At 38.9% G+C, this 21,484-nt stretch overlaps 2 protein-coding genes across 2 annotated transcripts; one reads left to right on the top strand and one right to left on the bottom strand.

Moving 5' to 3' along the window:
• The first annotated feature begins 24 nt into the window (after positions 1 to 24).
• LOC122979478 (WD40 repeat-containing protein SMU1-like) lies at positions 25 to 14,455 on the top strand. Its single transcript, XM_044346962.1, has 12 exons — positions 25 to 1,538; positions 2,794 to 3,004; positions 3,088 to 3,240; positions 3,325 to 3,441; positions 4,337 to 4,459; positions 5,036 to 5,155; positions 5,314 to 5,430; positions 6,316 to 6,443; positions 8,836 to 8,962; positions 9,912 to 10,073; positions 10,442 to 10,594; positions 10,858 to 14,455. The coding sequence occupies exons 1-12, from the start codon at positions 1,513 to 1,515 to the stop codon at positions 10,954 to 10,956; spliced, it is 1,536 nt and encodes a 511-aa protein (XP_044202897.1). The 5' UTR covers positions 25 to 1,512; the 3' UTR covers positions 10,957 to 14,455.
• dnaja1 (DnaJ heat shock protein family (Hsp40) member A1) lies at positions 12,845 to 21,483 on the bottom strand. The gene is made up of 9 exons (XM_044346963.1): positions 21,384 to 21,483; positions 18,065 to 18,216; positions 17,710 to 17,899; positions 16,948 to 17,052; positions 16,479 to 16,706; positions 16,255 to 16,369; positions 15,801 to 15,916; positions 14,872 to 14,972; positions 12,845 to 14,765 (listed from the first exon to the last, which is right to left on the bottom strand). Exons 2-9 carry the CDS (start codon positions 18,194 to 18,196, stop codon positions 14,529 to 14,531), a joined length of 1,224 nt encoding a protein of 407 aa, XP_044202898.1. The 5' UTR covers positions 18,197 to 18,216; positions 21,384 to 21,483; the 3' UTR covers positions 12,845 to 14,528.
• Position 21,484: the final 1 nt, after the last annotated feature.

Below are 21,484 nucleotides of genomic sequence, written 5' to 3'. Positions count from 1 at the left end.
AATTTCGTATAATTATTATGGGAATCAGTTGGGAAGATGTCGAGTCCCATAAAACATATAGGTTTTAGGAGGTGTTTTGCTCTCTCTGTGATGATTGTCACAAATTTTAGGAACAATTCCTCCCAGCTGACATTACTCCCCACCAAATTGCACCTGATTTCTGTAGCACACAGAGGATTTACTGACCGCAGAGCGGGCCCGGTGTTTTGTTCCAGACCTTTGAGAAGTGATGCACAATGAATGCTGATTATCACTCCAGAGAAATTAAGAAATGCAGGTAGAGATTCATGGAACAGGACCAAATAGTCTTCCTATAGGGGCATTGGCACTATACCGGTCTGTGAACAGAACTGTGAACCTCTGCAGATATAAACATGAGGAGGAAGAGGAAGAGGAAGCTCCGTTTGCTCTCAGTGACCAGCAGTTTGGATATAAAGTACAATATCTCATATTCCAGATGTTCCTTGTGGAGATTAATACAAAGTATCATATATCAAACCGATACATCTTCACACCTGAGTTGCTGAATCATAAACAAGATTGCTATATTTTGTCATTAGAGACCTTGTTTAAATTTCACTCCCTGGTGTGGGTGTGACTTTTCTTATGTATGGCAATTTATTGTGTTAAAATGTGGTACCATGCAGGTGAAAGTTAAAAATAAACCTAATTTACAGTATAGGCCTGCTCACATAATGCCTCCTCATATGTAGGCAGTAACTATTAATCCAAGCATCTATTTTTGTATGTGTAATTTGCCTCCACACTGGTTTGACAACAACGCCTTTGCAAGGTTGTTTTTCTAATGCAGGATTAATGCCACATGATGTCATGAAACCTCTGTTACGGATTCAGGAGGCAGCTGTTGTAGGCCTACAAGCAGGCACGCAGATGAAATACTCTTACTGAAGTGGCAAACAATTTATCTGTATGCTAAATACTCACAAACCACTACAGCATCATCCCCGCAATGTGTAATGAAATGAAAAGACAAGTAGTGGTTCTTAAGAAAATGATGCTCAAGGCAAATAAGGCACAGACGCACTCAGATCTGTATCTGCATAATGATGACTGGTACTGAGGTGATTTTCCGTTAGAGGACGTTGGGAGCAGTGGTTTTGGCTCCTGTACGATGGTTCCTAAAGGCGAGCACGCTCTGAGCCACGAGGGCTGTCCGTGGTGCTGATGCTGCTGTTGTCGTGGCTGAATGCCGCTGCAGCATCTCGCCGCGCAGTCGCGTCTGCTCTGCTGCACACAACGTGCCCAGAAAATGTTTCTATGTATCGGCATGCGTCAGGGAGGAGGAGGAGGTGTAGCTCCAAGAGTTTGTGTGGCGGCGGCAGTCTTAAGGTTTGGGACTGCTGGCCGACGCAAAAATACGAGACACAAGAGAAGCACGTGTAGTGGGTGGTCCTCAGCACACGGATTTCACGTGGCTCTAGCGAGCGCCGAGCCCGAGCCGAGCCGCCACACAGCCAGTCCGGTGCCGCAACAGCAGTGGAAAACATCAGCATGGCTGTGGAGATGGAGCCCGCGGAGTAAGTGCGCTTTTTTGAAGTTTTCAGTGATAATTAATAATGATAACAACATCTGTGTTATGATTTTAAAGAAAAACATTAGTTTTTCTCAAATGCTGGAAAGATGTGTGGGTTTTTTAATGGATAGGAAACTGTAGATCACACCTTAAGTATCTCCTGTGGTGCATCACTGACATTCCTTAGGGAAATTATAATTTTGCTGCGATGTTATCTAAAAGTTCCTCCTATCATGAGTGTTTAATTTAAAGAAATAGACAAATAACTCTAAATGACGCCGTTATTTATCATCTATTATCTGCGCAGTCTGTGCGCCCATGTGGCGTTTGTTTAATCGGTTGTAGAAGCTACCATCCAATCACAGATACGCTTTTATTATTTACTGTATATCCTGCATATTGTGGCCAGTCTGCTGTACACATGGCCATTCTTGCCTGTGAGGCTGCTTTTTGAGCCATTTTAACCTCATGTGCTGATTGATTATGCTGAGAGAGAGGAGGGTCCGGGTTGTTTTGCAGTCTCTACACAATGTCTGCTTCATGTGCCTGTTGATCTAATACCATCTCCGCCCCTGGCCAGCACGTGAGTGTGCTTTTGTATTGGTTGATTCCTTAGTCTTCCTGTGGGGACACATGTGGGTGGGTTTTCTTATGGTGGGGGTTAAAAGGGAGTGAGTTTAAGCATAAAAAGTGCTTTTGAGCATCAGTGGGTGATGTTAATCCAGTCATCAGGTAATGTCACTGATCCATGCACAAGAGTGTGCGTGAAAGCCCCTAAAGCATAGTCCTGCAGGGTGATGCTGGCAGAGTGGCTGCATGTGATTAAGTTGTGAAAATACCCAGCAGTTGGCTATGGGTGGGACAAAAGTCCACATGAAACTGGATTCCTGCCATGATCCTTTCTTTTGATGGTTGTGCCAGAGAATCTATGACCACATCAGGAACAGCATCTGAAAATAAAACAGTTTTTTAACAGTGATCGCTCAGAATGACCAGAGCGTGACAGAAGGTATTAGTACTGACTTTGCCCTCTACATGCAAAAACACCCCGTACCAATAAAATGCCACAAAGAAATTGGTTGGTGTTGCTTGAATATTACGAAATTACCCAATTACCTGAACTCTCATAAAACAATGCCAGTGTTTACCTGAGTTCACACTGCACTTATTAACACTTCAGATATTATTCTACACAGTCTTTGTAGATATGATTATCAGTCAACGTGTGGTTGTAACATTTACCCTTTTTGTCCCTGTAGCGTGATCCGCCTGATAATGCAGTACCTGAAGGAGAACAACCTCTACCGAACACTGACCACGTTACAGGAGGAAACCACTGTCTCACTCAACACAGTGGAAAGTATCGACAGTTTCATTGCAGACATCAAAAATGGCCATTGGGACTCCGTCCTGCTGGCGATCGAGTCCCTCAAGTTGCCCGACAACACGCTTATTGACCTTTACGAGCAGGTGATTTTCACATTTCTCAGCTGATGGTCTTCGCTTGAATGTTTACATTAGCAGCTTCTGATGAACAGCGACCTCTCCAACAGGTTGTGATGGAGCTCATTGAAATGAGGGAGGTGGGAGCAGCACGTTCACTCCTCAGACAAACTGACCCAATGATCATGCTGAAGCAGACCCAGCCAGAGAGGTACATCCACTTGGACAACCTGCTAACGTGCTCCAACTTTGACCCGCGTGAGGTGAGACAATAATAGTGTGTACATTCAAACAACTCCATGTGTGCTTTATAAACCTTTATAACACCCTTTCACCCCCCGCTGCAGGCATACCCGAAAGGCAGCAGCAAGGAGAAGCGGCGCAGGGCAATAGCCGAGGCGCTGGTGAGGGAGGTCAGTGTGGTGCCCCCTTCTCGCCTCATGGGGCTCTTGGAACAAGTTGGCGTGAGTAGGCTGATCAATATCTTCATCCGTATGAAAGTCTCTTATCTGCTCCTGCCATGTTAGAGGTTTTTAAAGTGCTGGTGACTGGTGGACTGCATTGTATAGATATAAGTCCAAACCATTAATGTTATTATGTTTTTAATATTTAATGATTTGTTATAGGGTCTTTGTGTATGATAAAGTGAAAGATGCTAAATGTCTTGTGCAGATGATGGCCCCCTGTGTATTTTATACCCTCAGTTATATTCTGACGTTTGAGTCTAGCTTGCATTAAATATTTTAAGACTAAGCTTGTGACTGTTACATCACAGTAACAGAAGTGATTCCAAAAGAAAGTCCTAAAGAAAATCACACTTATGCCATATATATATATAGAGAGAGAGAGTACATTTTCCCCAGGGGAACGTTCTTGGTGATGACTAATTCCATGCAGTATAATACCACTAAAAAGTATTAATTATATACTAATGTTGTAGTAAGAAATTATTGTACTTGAGGAAAAGATAAAGCTGCCATTTAAAAGGGAGACTTTGAATCATTACTGCCAGTGTCAAATTAGAAAACTAATCAAAAAACAGGTATATTTGCTATGATTCATTATATATTATAATTATAATTCTTAATTATAATGAATTATAATTCATTGCTTTATTTGTTTCGGGAGTCGTTACACGAGTGCAGCAACGCTATTCACAATTTGTTTTTACTATTTTCCAACTGCAAATAGCTCCTCCATTTCGATTGTTCATTGCCTAGCAGGACAACAACTCTTAAAAATATCCATTTAAAGATGCTGCTAAAGTTGGCATTTCTTAGCATTCTTAAACTTGATGGAGTAAAACAACCACAACTGCTTTATGTTTTCAGTTGATTGTTCCTCATTTCTCTTCCACAGTCAATGAGAATACAGCAGTTTGCGGGTCATCTCTCCCCTGACAAGGCCATCGACACATGTGGCAACAAGGAGAGACATGTCGAGAAAGAGAGCTTTCCCACGCAGCTGTACCGTCACATTAAGGTAGACGACCACAGGTTCTTATTAACATATAATTACAGATTATATACTACACTCTACATAACAGTGTTCAGGACTGTTTGCTTACTTTCACAGTTTGTTTTTGTAATTGTGAGAGTTGAAAAATTACATTTCTGTAGTTGTAAAAAAGTGGATTCACAGTAAAAAATAACCTTTTTATTGATGATTCGTTTCCAAATATACTGTAGTTTATATCTCCCTGCTCGTTAGCTCCACAATACATTTGGCAAACACATACATGCACACACAACTAATTGGTTTACTCACCTGAAGGCACTTGTCTTAGTCTCTGGCTGTGCTCTCATCTCCCGCATCCAGATGGAGCTGCCTGAGTTGCTTGTCCTTGCTTTTCTCTGCCCAAGGTTAATGTGAGCCTACACAACAGTAAACAGCAGCATAGTGGAGAACTTCATGCCTCCTTTGGGTCACCCGATATTAACTTGTTTTTTATATCTTAGTACCTCTGGATCACGGGCTACAGTCCGTACAGGCAAGCATGTGTTCTGGAGGGTGAAGGAGTGTTAATGAGTGGTTTCTTTATGTCATTTCAATCTGCAGTTTGGACGACGGTCACATGTTGAATGTGCCCGTTTCTCTCCTGATGGCAAGTATTTAATCACTGGATCAGTGGATGGGTTCATTGGAGTCTGGAACTTCAACACCGGTAAAATTAGTAAGGTAAATACCATGACATGTGATGACATCGCAAGTATATAATTGCAGCTCATTAAGAAATGGAGACGTCTTAATGATCTTTTTTTATTTGGTGTATTTCACTGATTTTCTTCTCTCTCTCTCTCTCTATCTGTCTCCCTGCGTATTCATGGATGGATTAGGATTTAAAGTATCAGGCTCAAGATAGCTTCATGATGATGGATGATGCTGTTCTGTGTATGTGCTTCAGTCAGGACACAGATCTACTGGCCACTGGAGCTCAGAATGGAAAGATAAAGGTTGGACCATCTTTTAATTTCATAATAACGTTTGTCAGTTATCTTTTGTATATTTGTCTACTTGTGCAACCAACTGTTGTGTCCTGCTTTGATTGACTACTGTTATTACTAAACCTGCAACAATTAGTTGATTAATGGAATAATTCACAATAGACATAAAAACAAGACTTGTAATGATTTCACCTCAATATTTATAATATTGTGATGGACATTTTCTGTTGATTTATACAGACTAATTGATAGTGAAAATAATCATTAGCTGCAGCCCCCCACCTTCTGCTGCTCTACAAAAGTATAATTCAACCCATGTTAATTGCCTCCATTAGGAACAAACTCATGCACATCATACACAATGCCTTCAGAATTATTTGCCTTCCCACCCCCAACCTCTCAGACCTCAACCACACAGCCATCACACGTAGAGCAGGCAACATAGCACATGACCCCAGGCCCCCCCTCTACCCATTCTTCACACTGTTTCCATCTGGTCGCAGAGCACATCCCTGGCCTGGAGATGGGCATGTTATAGCAGAAGTTGTGTCCCCTCTACCACATTACTGCTAAACAAAATAACTGTAACTTGTGTATATATGCTATCTATGTGTGTATAAATGTGGATTAATCCTTTTATAGATGTCTTTCATGTTATATTGTGGATGTGTACTGTATCTATGTATCTATGCGAAGCTCTGTACAGACTGTGATAACACATTTCTTTGAAGGACAATAAAGAATCTATCTAGTTATTACTGAATGTAAATGATGCCACAACAATGTCAAAACATTGAAAAAATGTTATCAGTTGAGTTAATAGTGAGCATTATTCAACTAGTAGTCTCATAAGCTTTTCTCTCCCAAAAATGTGTGTGTGTGGTCCTGTGCAAGGTGTGGAAGATCCAGAGTGGTTTGTGCTTGCGCAGGTTTGAGCATGCTCACAACAAAGGCGTGACCTGTCTGAGCTTCTCCAAGGACAACAACCAAATCCTCAGTGCCTCCTTCGACCAGACCATCAGGTGGGATGTAACGTCATCACACTTTCACAGTTAACACACTGCAGACTGCAGCTCTTGTTAGCCAGAGGATCTGCATGTGTATTTATTTTGTGAGACTTGTGGCTCTGTGTAATATTACTGAAAATATTTTGAAATTTGCATGAATGACAGATTGACAGGCTAATAATTAAGAGTACTCATATAAGCTAAAACTGATGTTCAGATGTGTACACATATATTCTATGGTGAGGACTTAGAGAACCTCTATCAACTGCTGGTTATTTTCACAACGTAATCTATTAACTGTACAGTACACAGAGAGATGAATGAATGACTTCAACGATGAGTAAGTCACTATATATATATATATATATATATACATACATAATTGTATCATATAAAAAGTTATTTATACATGATTACATAAAATAAAATGTATTAAGTACATGAATTAAAATTAGATGAAAACCTATTACAGTAAAGCCATAAATAACTGAATTTATAAATACATTTAGAAATATATTATTAAAGGAGAAACAAAAAACATGATGGGAATCTTCTTCAATTTCTTGAGTTTTGTTGTGGCAAAACTTTGCTCGTTCACTGTGGGAGGAAGTAAGATCTCTCACTGACCCCAGACATGATTCACAGAAGTTTCAAAGGTGCACACATGGGCGTGAATTCAGCTGGGAGGTCTTTGTACAACCCACATTGGATTTGCAAAATGTTGCCACCAGTGGTGGGTCCTTTACTTAAGTAAAAGTACCAAGACAACAATGTAAAAATACTGCATTACAAGTAAAAGTCCTGCATGAAAAATCCTGCTTGAGTAAAAGTACATAAGTATTAGCAGCAAAATGTACTTAAAGTATTGCAGTAAATGTAGTGGTTTGGTCCCTCTGACTGATATATTATTATATATGACATCATTAGATTATTAATACTGAAGCATTAGTGTGTAAGCAGCAGGTTGCTGTTGTAGCTGCTGGAGGTGGAGTTAGTTTGAACTACTTTATATACAGTTAGCTAGTTTAGTCCAGTGGTTCCCAAGCTAAGGGTCAGGCCCTACCAAGGGGTCATCAGATAAATCTGAGGGGTTGTGAGATGATTAATGGGAGAGGAAAGAAGAAAAAACAAAGTTCTGATAAACAAATCTTTTTTCAGTTTTTGGACTTTTTCTCTAATCTTTGATTTTTGGTGAAAAAATTGATAATTTCAACATTTATTGAAATGAAACCATGTGAGAAGTTTAGAGGGAAAAATCACTATTTGGTGGAGCTGTTAACAACTCACAGACATCTGAAATGTGAAATGCAACCTCGACTACACACTGCTTTTTGTAAGATGTCAAAAGTCAAAAAGGTTGGAAACCACTGGTTTAATCTTTAACAATGTGTTGTATTTTAAAAGCTTGTTATATTATCAATTGTGTCAAAAAAGTAACTAAAACTCTCAAATAAATGTAGTGGAGTAGAAAGTACAATGTTTCACTCTGAAATGTAGTGGAGTGGAAGTATAAAGTAACATCAAATGGAAATACTCAAGTAAAGTACAAGTACTTCAAAATTGTACTTAAGTGCAGTACTTGAGTAAATGCACTCAGTTACTTTCCACCACTGGTTGCCACAACAACATGGAAAAATACAATCCATTGATTTTCCTGTGTGGGACCATTAAAGGATTCAATTCTGATGCTTATTTAGCCGGCAATCAATATTTTCTCTTTCTTCATTGTCAAATGAAACATGAGTTAATTGAAAGAGAACTTAACTGCTTTTTAAACCTTTAGAAAGCTTCATAATTCCAGATGCAGACAACACACATTAGCAGTCAAAGCCTGATATCACATGTTGCTCACACACATAGTGCACCTGAGTGTAAATATGCAATACCGAGGGTGAGGAAGTCTTTCTTTCGTTTGCTCTGACACACACACTCAACTCACACTGAATCCCCATCATAGTTGAGGAGTCGAATATCTATTTCTGACTCCGGGGGGTTGTGGGCTGTGTCTCTCTGCTGTGTTGGAAGCACATGTGCTGTGTGGGTGTAGCTGAGACACCATGTGTTCAGGCACAAAGCTGCAACGTGTTCTTCTGCTTGCTATTCCATGAGCTGGGAGTCTGAATTGTTTACATGCACTAACTCATCCTCCCAGAGACAGAGTCAATCAGTGAGCATTAGGCATTTTGTCATGGTTTAGCTAATCTGCACCCAGTCACACAGGAGCTAAAAATAACACAGCTCTGCGGCTCAGCAACACGTTTTTGTCTGCTCTCAGGAAAAAATCCCTTCTTCTGTTAAAAAAACCCCCTTGGTTTTATAAATGAGTCAGAGCTGCTGTTTTATTTCATTTTAGTATTTTTTTTTGCAGCTTTTATGTCAGTAAATTCTCCAACTGTGTCATTTTCAGGATCCATGAACTGAGGTCAGGCAAGACACTAAAGGAATTAAATGGCCATTCATCGTTTGTAAATGATGCGTCTTTCACTCAAGATGGATTTCACATCATTAGTGCTTCATCTGATGGCACTGTGAAGGTATAATAACCAGATGAAATATGTTGACAAATTATATGACTATAATTTATGTCTGTGCTGCATCAGTCATATTATGTAGCTGTAATATACTGACTTGTCTTTCAGTATTTGGCAAGTCTGCACATTTCAGTGCATCAATAAAAAAAACTTACTGGGTACAAGAGAAGGAAACGAGAGGTCAGAGATTGAGGGGGTTACAACTTTGTGTTAAAGAGGGACTTTTAAATGAATTACACTGTAAGTAGTATTTTTAAAAATACTGAGAATCTATTCAATAACTACAGAGTACAATAATAATATTTAATATAATACATAAACAAGAAAGGAGAAAACTGATTAAGAGTGCCAATACTGTAATGGAATTAGTTATGATATCCTTTATTTTCATATACTGACATAAATCCCACAATACTGGGATTTGGGAAATTACATTGTAAAAACTGTATAAACTATATATATATAAAGTAGTGTACATTATTATTGCTTGGGGACAAAACATTAGGCTAAGCCCGGGAAGAAGGGTGAACCTCTCTAGCTTATGATGAAAGAAAGGGAACAGAAAGGTAGTTTTGGGATCCAATGTAAGATTTATCTGACAATTATAACTGATGTTTGAGAAGAACCTAGACAAGCTTTTATATTCTGTCTGTTTGGCTCTTTTTCATGACATGCTGTATAGGATAAGCCTATTGGTCCCCTGTCTATATCCTGTAATTATTTAATATGTACAGGGTAATTAATAAAGTTTTTACAGTGTAATCGTTTTATAGATCCCCCCTTAACACCCTATAATACCCCTTATTCCCTGTGCTTCTTCCCTTGTACCTGCCAGTAGGTACCTTGCAAGTATTTCAATGGTACCTTGCATGTACAAAGTATTTACAGTTGGATTTGCATGCTGTAATCTAAAGCGTATTTATTAAAATATTATTCTATGTGCACATTTTAGATTTGGAACACCAAGAATTGTGAATGCATCCACACTTTCAAATCTCTGTCCCGGACATCAGAGGTCCCCGTCAACAATGTGATTCCTCTACCACAAAGTCCAGAGCACTTTGTGGTCTGTAACCACTCCAACATGGTGGTCGTCATGAACATGCACGGTCAAGTGAGAGATCTCTGACTTGTAATCCATTCATAATCAATATTCAAATCTAGGTTCTGGTTCTCTGATATAAAGATTGATTTTATTGACAATCCCATTATTCTGCCATATTCTTTGTTAAAGGACGAGTTAAACATTTCTTTCTGTTAGATGAAAAGATCAATACTGCACTCATGTCTAAGAATGGTATTGATCTTCTCATCTAACTCTCAGCATGAAAACAAATAAGTGTATGTCTCAAAGCATCTTCAAACTTGCATTATTTATGACACAATCTTTTCCTTGTTGTAAGTATTGGTATTTTGGTTATGCTTGCACCCACACTATACCAGAACATCTTTGTAGAAGCTTAATACTATCTTTCTCCTCAGACTGTGAAGACCTTCAGTTCAGATAGAAAGGAAGGAACAGACTTTGTGTGTTGCACCCTTTCGCCCCGCGGGGAGTGGATTTACTGTGTGGGAGAAGACTTAGTGCTCTACTGCTTCAACTATACGGCAGGAAGGCTGGAGAAAACGCTGACCGTAAGCTCAGCTGCTAATATTCACTCATCAAAGTCTGCAAGAGGAGGCGGTTTATCCACACTCATGTGAAATGTGATTTATTAAAAACTGCGCTGCCAATAGTTTTCATCTAGTTATTTTGGTCTCACTTGATATTCAGTGACTCACTGTGCATGAAATGTCACTGCTGTTGTGTAGCAATCCTAGAGAAGACTAATAAGGAAACAGCATGGGTGATGGGTAATGGAGATTGTGTGCTGATCTGTGTTCCTCTGCACCCACAGGTTCACGAGAAAGATGTAATCGGCATCGCCCACCACCCACATATGAATCTGATCGCCACATACAGCGAGGATGGCCTCCTAAGGCTGTGGAAACCTTAGACTGTCGCCTACATCGAAATATGGAGGACCTAGAGAGCCTTACACATAGTTATAAAGCATTTTGTTAACTCCTATTTAAAAAAGATGAGCTAACACTTTACAAATGGAAACAGTTCTCTCTCCTCACTTCAAGGTCCCTTTAGTAGCTGTTCTGTAGCTTTTGATCATATTACAAGACCTTCATCAGCAGATGGAGTTGGCCCAGTTGTCATTAAAATTGTAGCTGTTCAAATTTCAATTTTTCCCCAGAAAGTACAGTTGAGGAATTGGTTGGTGGGGATCAGCTTAGGGGTTTGTAGGTCACAAAACAAAGTGTTGAACACATTGGAACGTGACTTCATGAAGGCGTTAGATGAAAAGTTAGGGGATCACCAAAGTTAATACACTTCATTTCAAGAGAACCATGAATTTCTGTACCAAATTTCATGAAAGTTAATTGCACTTAAATCAAAATGAACCATGGTAATTTCTGCTAATCATTTCAAAGTATCAAGTTCTGGTGGTAACAAAATGAGAACATCTGTTTGTGGGTTAGAGGGATTTTGCCACGTTGTAGGAAAGGCTGCAAAATAAAAGAGTTGTCAAATTAAAAAGTTAATAGGGGACTGTAAATTAAAGTGGAAACTGGTATAACAATAAAAAGAAAAAAAAATATTGTTAAACCAATTTACAAACATTCCTTTCTTTTTTAATCTGCGTTATTGATTGATTGATTTGTAAGGTCTTTGCTTTATAAGCTTTTGCAACACTATCTAGGTCCTCCATACTGTCCACACACTTCCTCATGGATCCAACTTCAACAGTGCAGTTTGAATCCCCCATTTTCATCTCTTCTGTCTTTAGACATGAAAATGCATGATGGTGAACTGTCGTGAAAATATTTATAATAATAAAAAAATTTAAAAAATGCCTCTTGTTTGGGCATAAACAAACAATATCAGGTATATGATTTGTCAGCTTTGGTTTATAATGATACTTTTGTAACTTTGATTCAATTACACAGATGTAATGATGTGTTTTGTCCTGTTCCCTGCATGCTACCTCAGTACACTGTCTAAATGTACAATAATTTTAGTACTTCTTAAATATGCATGATGTCTACAGATAAACCTCAATGGAGCTCCAGTGACACATTCTGTATCCTGTATGTTTCTATAATTAATGTATTTAACGTTGTCACATTACTGTCATGTTGTTGCATTGACTGTAACCAGTGTATCTGTGCATCAGTGGGACATGTTCGCCAGAAAGAAACAGAGCTACTGACTTGACCGGTAATTATTATTTGTACTATCTGACACTATCGTCTTTCTGTGATATCAACCCTCTGTCATTGTTGCACAATAACAATTAGTCATTACACTCTATTTTGTATATGATGTTGTATATAACACTGCCAGCCACTGTCAAGATGATTATCAATAAAATTCAAAAACTTTTACAGTCGCCAGTGTTTATGTGCCACTTTAAAAATAACTTTCACTTGTTATTTAAATGACAAAGTTATAATTTGGTTGTAGTTCCAAAAAAAAAACAGATTTAGAGACATATGAAATCAATTTGGAAATGAATTAAAAAAAAATGTATTAAGAAAATCAATAATATCTTGTAATAAAATAAAATGTAGATTGATTATAAAGTGCAGACTGTTAAAATAAGAGTTAATAAGAGACAAAAATAATAGTTACTCTAAAAATGTACAGAAGCATTGTTGCAGTTTGAAGGTTTTTTGGTTTTACTTTAAAACCGTCATCAGGAGAAAGTAAAACTGAAAGCTTCACACTGCAATAATGCATGAAGTAATCCCACTCATGTTTTAAATACATGAGTGGGATGGTGGATCTCCTGGTTACAAAAGTAAACATCGCTCACACACAGTAAGACGACATTTCAGAGAGACCATCAAACTATTTAATTAGAAAACGTGAGCATAAACAGTAGATGATTGGTCCTAAGATGCGCACATCAATTAAGAGCTTGACAACACTTGACAAATATTATCTTTTAAGGATGAACCTTGAAATGAATTCACCTGACATCATGATTACTCATAAACTTGCATCTGCTTCAACAACAATTGTGAAACAAGTTAAGGAGCTCCCATTCTGGTGAGCATAGTTTACAATATCCAAGGCAAAAAAAACTGAACAAACTGAAAAAAAAAATTGCATCATCAAGTAGCTTCAAAACAGGCAGACACTTTAATGAGGTATCAGGTGTGCCTCCACAACCCCCCACCGACCCCTTTGGCATTTACAGTTAGCGCTAGATACATGACGAAAGACACACTTAATAGCTTGTGGGACAACAAGTTTAACTTGCTACGTTGATTAAAATTTGTCATTTAAATTCCAAATGTAGGTCCTTAGATAGACCAGGGAAATATTTCCTCATGTTTTTAAAATCTCCAACAGTGAACAATCAGTGACAAAGCAAACATTAGCCAATCTTTTTTTATCTCTCGCATAAAGAGGGAAATCATTTGCCATCAAGGCAGCAGGGGCCTATTATAAGAAGCGAGTTGTCTGGATAACTTTCTGCTGAGTAAAACCCAGACAAATTTGTTCTGAGTTTAAAGTCAAGTTATCCATATAATCCTCTTCTTGATCTGTTAATCTTTTTTAAAGAAGAGTGGCTTCTTACTCATGTTTGACCATTTGTTTCTAATACCTACCCTGCAGACATTCTGTATTTGACTATCAAAATGGGTTGCATGTATCCAGACAAGGTTTCCAAAACAATTATTTGACATCACCACAGAAAACTGATGGCAGCTCAGAAGTTAAAATGTTAAAACTAAACTCAAATATTTAAAATCAAACTTTAAAAAAAATTAGTTTGAACAATTACTTTACAATTTTGTGGCTTGAACCTAAATAGTCCTACCTGCCTGAATCACTATTACCTTCACTCACAACTCACACCTTCTTGTCACATTTTCAAGATTGTTTAGAAAATAGCCCTTGAAAGGGTAAAACAGCATAAATGTTTTAACTCAAGTCTCAATGCACATCTCCACCACCATCTGAAGATTGGGTGTTCACACATTATGGATTCAACAAGTCATTAACAAGTGATTTACAACAACTGTTGATTTAGTAACACTATAAAAAAAGGTTATTTTAATATTAATATTGGCATCAGTTTTAGTGTAACTGCGTAAAAAGCAGGGAGTCCTTGTTTAGACAAAGAAGTTTGTCTTTCTTCTGATGCTTCTGTGACACCAGCCCTCGTCTTTAATCACAGTGTGATTGGAAGAAAAAAAAGAAAAAGAAAAGAAAATAAATAGGTCCCAGAGATGACGAGGAGTCCCACTCACCTGGATCCAAGTTTACTCCTGGAACTTTAAGATACTCTACTCCATCCAAAGATTATTACATGGTGCTAAAAACAATCAGGAGGGCGTTGGGACACAGTTTTACAATTCAGCTTGAAAGAAAACTTCAACAAGTAAACAGTAACGATTTTAAGAAAAGTAATAAAATAAAAAGTGCGCAAATTTCCAAAAAAAGGTGCTTTGTTTTAAAAGATGAGGGTTTGGACTTATGGAATAAGAACAGACCAGCTGTGATTTAAGACGTCTGGCACTGAACGCCTCCAGTGCTGGCGTAGTCATCTTCATCCATGTAGTAGTGGTGGTGATGGTGGTGTCTTTTTCTGTTGTCAAGGTCACAGTCCTCCAGGTCGGCGTAGATGTAGAGGTCGTCGTCCATACTCTCTGGCTGCTCTGCATCCATCTTCTCTGGGAGGTAGCGCTCCAGCTCCTTAAGCTTGTGCTTTGGGAGGAAGTTGGCTTGTGGGAACACCACCTAATGGTAGCAACCATTAACAATTTAATTACAACAAGACTATAGCAGTGCAGCACTATGTCTAGTCAGTAAAATATTTTCATGTACATGTTTAAAGATGCCTTACAGAGAACTGAATGATCAGGCGTCCTTTCTCAAATGGTCTACGATGCATGGGCATCCCTTCATTCAAGACGCACTTTGTGTCTCCAGGCTTGATCAGTTCCCCTGTAGAGAAAAAAACTCTAGAGTTAAGGTTGCATCTTGGGCTTTGGGAAAGGGATCGTCATTTTTCACCATTTTATGATATTGTACAGAGCAAACAACTAATCGAGAAAATAACTGACAGATGACTTGATCATGAAAATAATCATTAGTTGCAGCCCTAGTTCTCTGACAATCTGGCCAAGTCCTAATGTATGTGTACGTACAAGTAAGTTTTAAGTTGAGTGTTGTTTTGACAAAACACCCTCCACTAATTGTTAAGTACAGCCTTATAAAAAAAGGGTAAATTATATTGTATTGTATTTTATCTGGTACAGAATTCAATACAGTACAATACATGTAAATACTTTTTCACAGATTTCGTAAAGGACGCATTGCATATTGCCTGGCCTTGTCTGTGGCACCAGTCTTATGCATAAGTTTACAAATACAGTGGTTAAATACATTATGGCTGATTAATAAAATGCCATTAATGTTAGCAGTGTAATTCTCCCAAATGTTAGTGTATAAATATTAGTGAGGCAAGCATGTCTATACACTGGAATGTACAAATATGTACACTGGCAAAAGCAAGCAACCCCCCAGAAAACACAACATCAGGTCAGGACTCTGCAAATATATTTTGTGTGAAATGGTAAAAGATGCATTTGTAGTTTAATAGTAGATATTTGTTATCTTCCAAGAGAGGGAAAACTTGCTCTTAATGACACATTATAAATAATATCAAAACGAGAACACTCAAAAGAACACTGTCAGGCATTAAGTCTGATTGCTAATAAATATTAAACAAATACATGGGGAGCTGTGTGGTTAAGCAAATATTTGAGTGACCTGGATGCGAAGTGACGAGGAGAGTTCTGTTATCCAGTGTCTGAACGGGCTTCTGGAAACCACACAAAGCTTCAACCAGCTGCAACTCCATCGACATGACCAGGTCCTCTCCTCTCCTGAAGGCAACAGCAAAAAACGACTTCAAAATAAAGATCATTTTACTGGGCTGACTGGAGGATTTAATATAATGTAGGGTAGTGTGTTGATAAAATAAAAAAGGGTGAAATATCAAATTGGACTTTGAGTAATGATTCAGATTCTTACTGACCTCTACTGACCAGAACTGGTACTTCTACTTCGGCTCATTAAGCATTTCTGTATTTAATAACATGCAATATATCCCCAATAAATACTGCATATACTACGTACACATATTACACTAATTTCAACAGAAGGGAATCATACATTCACTACATGAGTCACAAAAGACCCTTAATAACAGAGAACATGTTACCTGGTGAAAAGTGGATGTTCTCGCTGGTCCAGGACAATGATGATGTCACCTGGTTCAAGTCCTGGCTCCTGATCTCCCTCTCCATGGAAAACTATCTTCTGACCATCTCTCATTCCTGTGGCAGTTAAGTGACGAGGTGATGTATGTGCAATATTTGTTTGCTTTTTTGTTTGATCTTCAAGCAATCACAGAAGCATTTAGATAAGCTTTCCCTCCACTCTCACCCTTATCAATGTGGACCTCCAAGATCTTCTTCTGTCGCAGGATCTTCCGGCCTCCACATGCTTTGCAGCGGTCCTTCTGGCTGATTCTCTGTCCTTGGCCCTGACAGCTGTGGCACACTGTGGACACTTGCTGGACCATACCCGGCGCTAGTTGGCGCACGTGAACCTGCATGCCGGTGCCATGGCAAGACATGCACATCTGTGCAGCTCCTTTCCGACTCCCACGACCTGTCAAGAAAATAAAATGTCAGTTCAGAAAACATAAACTTAAACGAACTGGTAAGCAAAAACTGGGTCACATTTACAAGAGTGATGCATTTTGTTAAAGGACAAAGAGCCTTTTAATGACCTGCTTGGATTTGCTTGTGCTGAAAAGCCTGCTTGGATTACCAAACGAATCCGGTGACAAACTCTAACAACAGCATGTAAAAGTGATAAAAAGCATGTGGCTGTACAGCTAAAGACGTACCTTCACATCTCTCACAAATTGTATTCTTCTGGACAGAAAGTTTTCTTGTGGCTCCATTATAAAGATCGTCCAGTGTCACTGAAATCTGATGAACAATATTCTTCCCTGGAGGAATAAAACATTGCAATGTAAGACAAATCACAGATTTCAACAATACTATATCTAGGAGTAAGGTTGTCAGTTGGTAAGATTCTATCAATACTGATTACTAGTTTCTTGATACCTTAAAATCCATTTCCTTCCATAAATGATATAGAACATGTTTATATAAACAAACCTAAACTTGCAATTGAAAATATTTTGCTACTTAAACATCCAACCACTCCACAATGAATGTGAATAAAGAATGAAGACAGATATGGGCTCTGGGTGGGGAGCAGTGTGTGTTTACTTTTTTTTTGAGGATCAGAACAGTTTAAGCAACCAAAGTGTAAGGAAAAAAATCAAATGTGGTATACATACAGGTAAGACCTATTCTCTCTAAAATTAGTCAATATATATACTGTTATTTCTTATAAACACACTGCAGGTAGAATGAGGAGAAGATTCATTAGATCATGAGAAATTCTTGTTTTGTTGCATCTAAAAAGAACAGCTAGGAGAAAATGAAAGGCCTCAGTCAGAGATGTTGTAATATGATCAATAGATCAATAGAAGGCCCTGGCTCAAGATATGTAACCATCAGCAAAGATGCATTTTTGATCTCCAAACTGTCAAACCAATCATTTCAGCAAAGTGATTATTTCTCTAATATTTACGTACCTCTTCTCTCTCTGTGCATCCGACTACCTCCTCCGAAAAACAAGTCAAAGATGTCCATGGGTGACGCAAAGCTCCCACCGCCACCACCACCAGTTCCTCCTTCCTTTATAGCTTTTTCACCTCCACGGTCATACAGCTCTCTCTTCTGGGCATCTGACAGCACCTCGTATGCCTGTGAGATCTGCTTGAACTACAAAGAAACAAAAATACATACTTCTTTTAGGAAGGTATATGACACAAATTAGCCTATTTCAATGTTATGAGGAAATTTCCATCGCAAATCTACCATTGCTAAGTGAGGAAAATTAACCTGCCACTGTTAATGCTGTTTAATGAGTGAATAGCAGGTTCTTACCTTCTCTCCTTCTGTAGGATTTTTGTCAGGGTGATATTTCAAGGCTAGTTTGCGATAGGCCCTTTTCAGTTCATCAGGAGTGGCATTAGGCTTCACACCCAATATGTCATAGAAGCCCGTTTCCTTGACCATGTTTGCTTTGGAATGATAACCTAACAAAAGTAAAAGAAAAACACAATCTCAATATTAAGTTCCACTGAAGTTCTACAACACTTCTAAAAACTACTTCACCAATGAATATCCTTTCAGAATAACCCTGCCTATAAATATTTAATCTCTGAACAAAGGATGAAACAACATGGTAAGAATGTGAATATGTTGCAATGTGAAAAAACAATCTGTAATTTGTTATTATGGCAAAAGGAAAGTGAATAATAAATACAAAACCAAAGCATATCATCATGTGGCCGAACTCCAAACTGCTGTGTGAGAGTGTTGCTGGTTGTGGAAAAGTTAGGCATGGGGCCTCGTTTCAGCTCAAAACCATGTTAGATATGAATATGATCTTTCCCTTAGTAAAGGAAATGAGAATAGAGAATTCTTTCAAATATATAAAACACCACCACTAACTACAATCTAATAGTTTATCACCAATATATAATTGATTAATCAACTAATTGTTGCAGCTCTAAAGTATAGCTATGCAAACACTTACAGAAAACCAATCTACCTTACTATCCACACTACATTATAGAGATATACTCATGCTGCCACTACCCTTAAAGCATGGGATGCCAATTACCACAGTGTCATTCGATTCATTACTCAAGACAGCTATTGCACTCATCACTGTGATATAAAGTACCAGTCAAAAGTTTGGACGCACCGACTCAAGGGGTTTTCTTTATGCCATAATGTGCCATGTAGGTTCAAAGATCACTGATGTGCAAATGAGAGATTATGGTGTGTTACGTTAATATAACATGTAATGTCCATGGGGGACATGCATCCATCTTCACTGTTTAACTCTAAGTTGTTTTGTCCGTTGTTTTGTTACCAGATGGTCAATCTCCCACCTGTAGGCAGGTTCATCCCCACCAGAGATGAGCCTAATGAGGGCTGTGTCATCCACAAACTCCAGGAGCTTGACTGACTGGTGACTGGAGGCGCAGCTGTTTGTATACAGGGAGAAGAGTAAAGGGGAATGGATGCAGCCTTGAGGGGAGCCGGTGCTGATGGTCAGGGAATCAGAGACATGTTTCCTCAGCTTAATGTGCTGATTCCTGTCAGACAGCAAATCTGTGATCCACCAGCAGGTAGAGTCGGACATGTGCAGCTGGGAGAGCTTGTCATGCAGCACGGCTGGGATGACGGTATTGAAAGCAGAGCTTAAGTCCACAAAGAGGATCTTGTGTGTCCAGATGTTGGAGGATGAAATGGAGGGCCATGTTTACAGCATCCTCCACAGACCTGTTAGCTCTATAGGCGAACTGCAGGGGGTCTAGGAGTGGGTCTGGGATGGATTTGAGGTGGGACAGTACAAGGCGCTCAAAAGACTTCATTACCACAGAGGTCATGGCAATGGCGTGGTAGTCGTTGAGACCTGTGGCCCTTAGATTTTTTGGGACAGGGATGATGGTGGAGGTCTTGAAGCAGGCTGGTATGTGGCATGTCTTCAGGGAGGTGTTAAAAGTCTCAGTGAACACCAGAGACAACTGGTCAGCACTGTGCTTCAGGGTTCTAGGGTGAGGCAGAGTCTGGTCTGGCTGCTGGGGTAGGGGTGGGGGGGTGCTCAGAGGTGGGCAGTTGTGGGAAGGCCTGGGCCCTTTCTGAGATGGGGGAGGTGGGGAAGGTGATCTGGGGTTGACGAATGGAGTAACTGAGAACGGGGTTGGGACTGTCCCATTATGATCTTATCCTCACCAAGTTAACTGCTGAGATGTTAGTTGAGTTCAGAGCTGATGACACCATGACACCAGATCACAGAGCAGGTTGGCTTGAAAAGTTCCTCATACAAACTCTGACCTGGGGAAGACTGGTTTCTGGTACTATGCACCTTACTACTGGAATGAACTGCAACACAGCTTAAAGACACTTGTTGCTCCAAGGGACTTTGCAGTTTAACTAGCTGTTATTTTCCAGAATGTTTGTGATTGTTTCAAGTAGTGTCTATTATGATCCTGTGTGTATGTGACCTGTTCTCAAGCCTCTCTTGCAAAACAGATCTTGACCTCAAAGAGATTTCTTGAATAAAACAAGCTTAATAATGATAAAATAACATGTGTCGTGTAATAAGCAAAAAAGCATTGAACAAACCAAAATATGTTTCATATTTTAGATTCCTCAAAATAGCCATTGTTTGCCTTGATGACAGCTTTGCACACTATTGACATTCCTCCAACCAGCTTCATGAAATAATCACCTGGAATGGTTTTTAATTAGCAGGTGTGCCTGAAGTTCTTTCCTTCTTAATGCAATCAGCTACCTCATCAAGCTGGTTGAGAGAATGTCAAGAATGTGTGAAGCTATTGTCAGAGAAAAAGGTGGCAACGAATACAAATGAAGAATCTAAAATTTAAAATATATTTTGACCTGTCACAAATCACAGGTCATCACTGACATCTAGAGTTGAGAAACCAAACAACCTTAGTTTAGTTCAAAGAGAACAACCAGGACGGCAGATCACAGAGTTTCGCTTTAAAAGTTTCCTCATCCTGGGGAAACACAGTGTTCAGTATTATGCACATGTTAAGTGCAAAACAAATTGAAGATGGGACACTTGAAGATAAGGTAGAGAGCGCAGTTAATCTTACTTCAGGTGTGGTAGTTTATTTACCTACATTGTAAATAAATAACGCAAACTGATAATGATGTTGATTATTTCCTGTGACATGGATGATGATTGTTTGTAATCTTATCTATATTTTCACCCTGATCAATATTTTGACCATAGGTCTGAGATAAAGTGAAATGACTAAATAGCAGATAAAGGAAATAAACAAACAAACAAACAAAAAACATACAAAGAGGTTAATTTATACTTTCACGCGTCATGCTTGTTTCAGTTACATTAGTTAGTGAATTTCCCCAGATCAAAGCTATCAACCACGAACCGTATGACCACCGCAGATTAAATTTTTGGCTGACATGAGTTTTAATCAATGTTTATACCTGAGCAACTAGCTGTTACTATATGCTCCTGATGAAAACAACAACATGGTTTCATCTTTCAGGCCCTACGTACGTTAGCCACTTAGCCATGGCTAATGCTAACAGGCTAGGCTACCACCGGCTATCTATATTTCTGACGTAAAGCCAATAATTTGACTGTGACACTGGTATAAACAAGATACGTAAAGTTGAATTAATATGTTCTAACCTGTATAAAGACAGTAATTTCAATCCTCAGAAGTCGAGTCAGACTTGAGCTCCCGGTTCTTCCAGAATCTTCGTACTAAGGGCGAACATGTGACTCAGTGA

The sequence above is a fragment of the Thunnus albacares genome, chromosome 3, assembly GCF_914725855.1.
Source record: "Thunnus albacares chromosome 3, fThuAlb1.1, whole genome shotgun sequence".
Taxonomy (NCBI): Eukaryota; Metazoa; Chordata; class Actinopteri; order Scombriformes; family Scombridae; genus Thunnus; species Thunnus albacares.
The sequence above is the reverse complement of the archived record's forward strand: the minus strand, read 5'-3'. Positions and strand labels throughout refer to the sequence as shown.

Excerpts from the sequence above, each read along its gene's own strand:
- LOC122979478 (XM_044346962.1), top strand. The coding sequence starts at position 1,513 with ATGGCTGTGGAGATGGAGCCCGCGGA. Across the intron at positions 5,156-5,313 it reads ACACCGGTAAAATTAGTAAG|GATTTAAAGTATCAGGCTCA; the intron begins GTAAATACCATG and ends TGGATGGATTAG. Across the intron at positions 6,444-8,835 it reads TCCTTCGACCAGACCATCAG|GATCCATGAACTGAGGTCAG; the intron begins GTGGGATGTAAC and ends TGTCATTTTCAG.
- dnaja1 (XM_044346963.1), bottom strand. The coding sequence starts at position 18,196 with ATGGTCAAGGAAACGGGCTTCTATGACATATTGGGTGTGAAGCCTAAT. Across the intron at positions 17,900-18,064 it reads ATCCTACAGAAGGAGAGAAG|TTCAAGCAGATCTCACAGGC; the intron begins GTAAGAACCTGC and ends GTTTCTTTGTAG. Across the intron at positions 14,973-15,800 it reads CCTCGTCACTTCGCATCCAG|GGGAACTGATCAAGCCTGGA; the intron begins GTCACTCAAATA and ends TTTTCTCTACAG.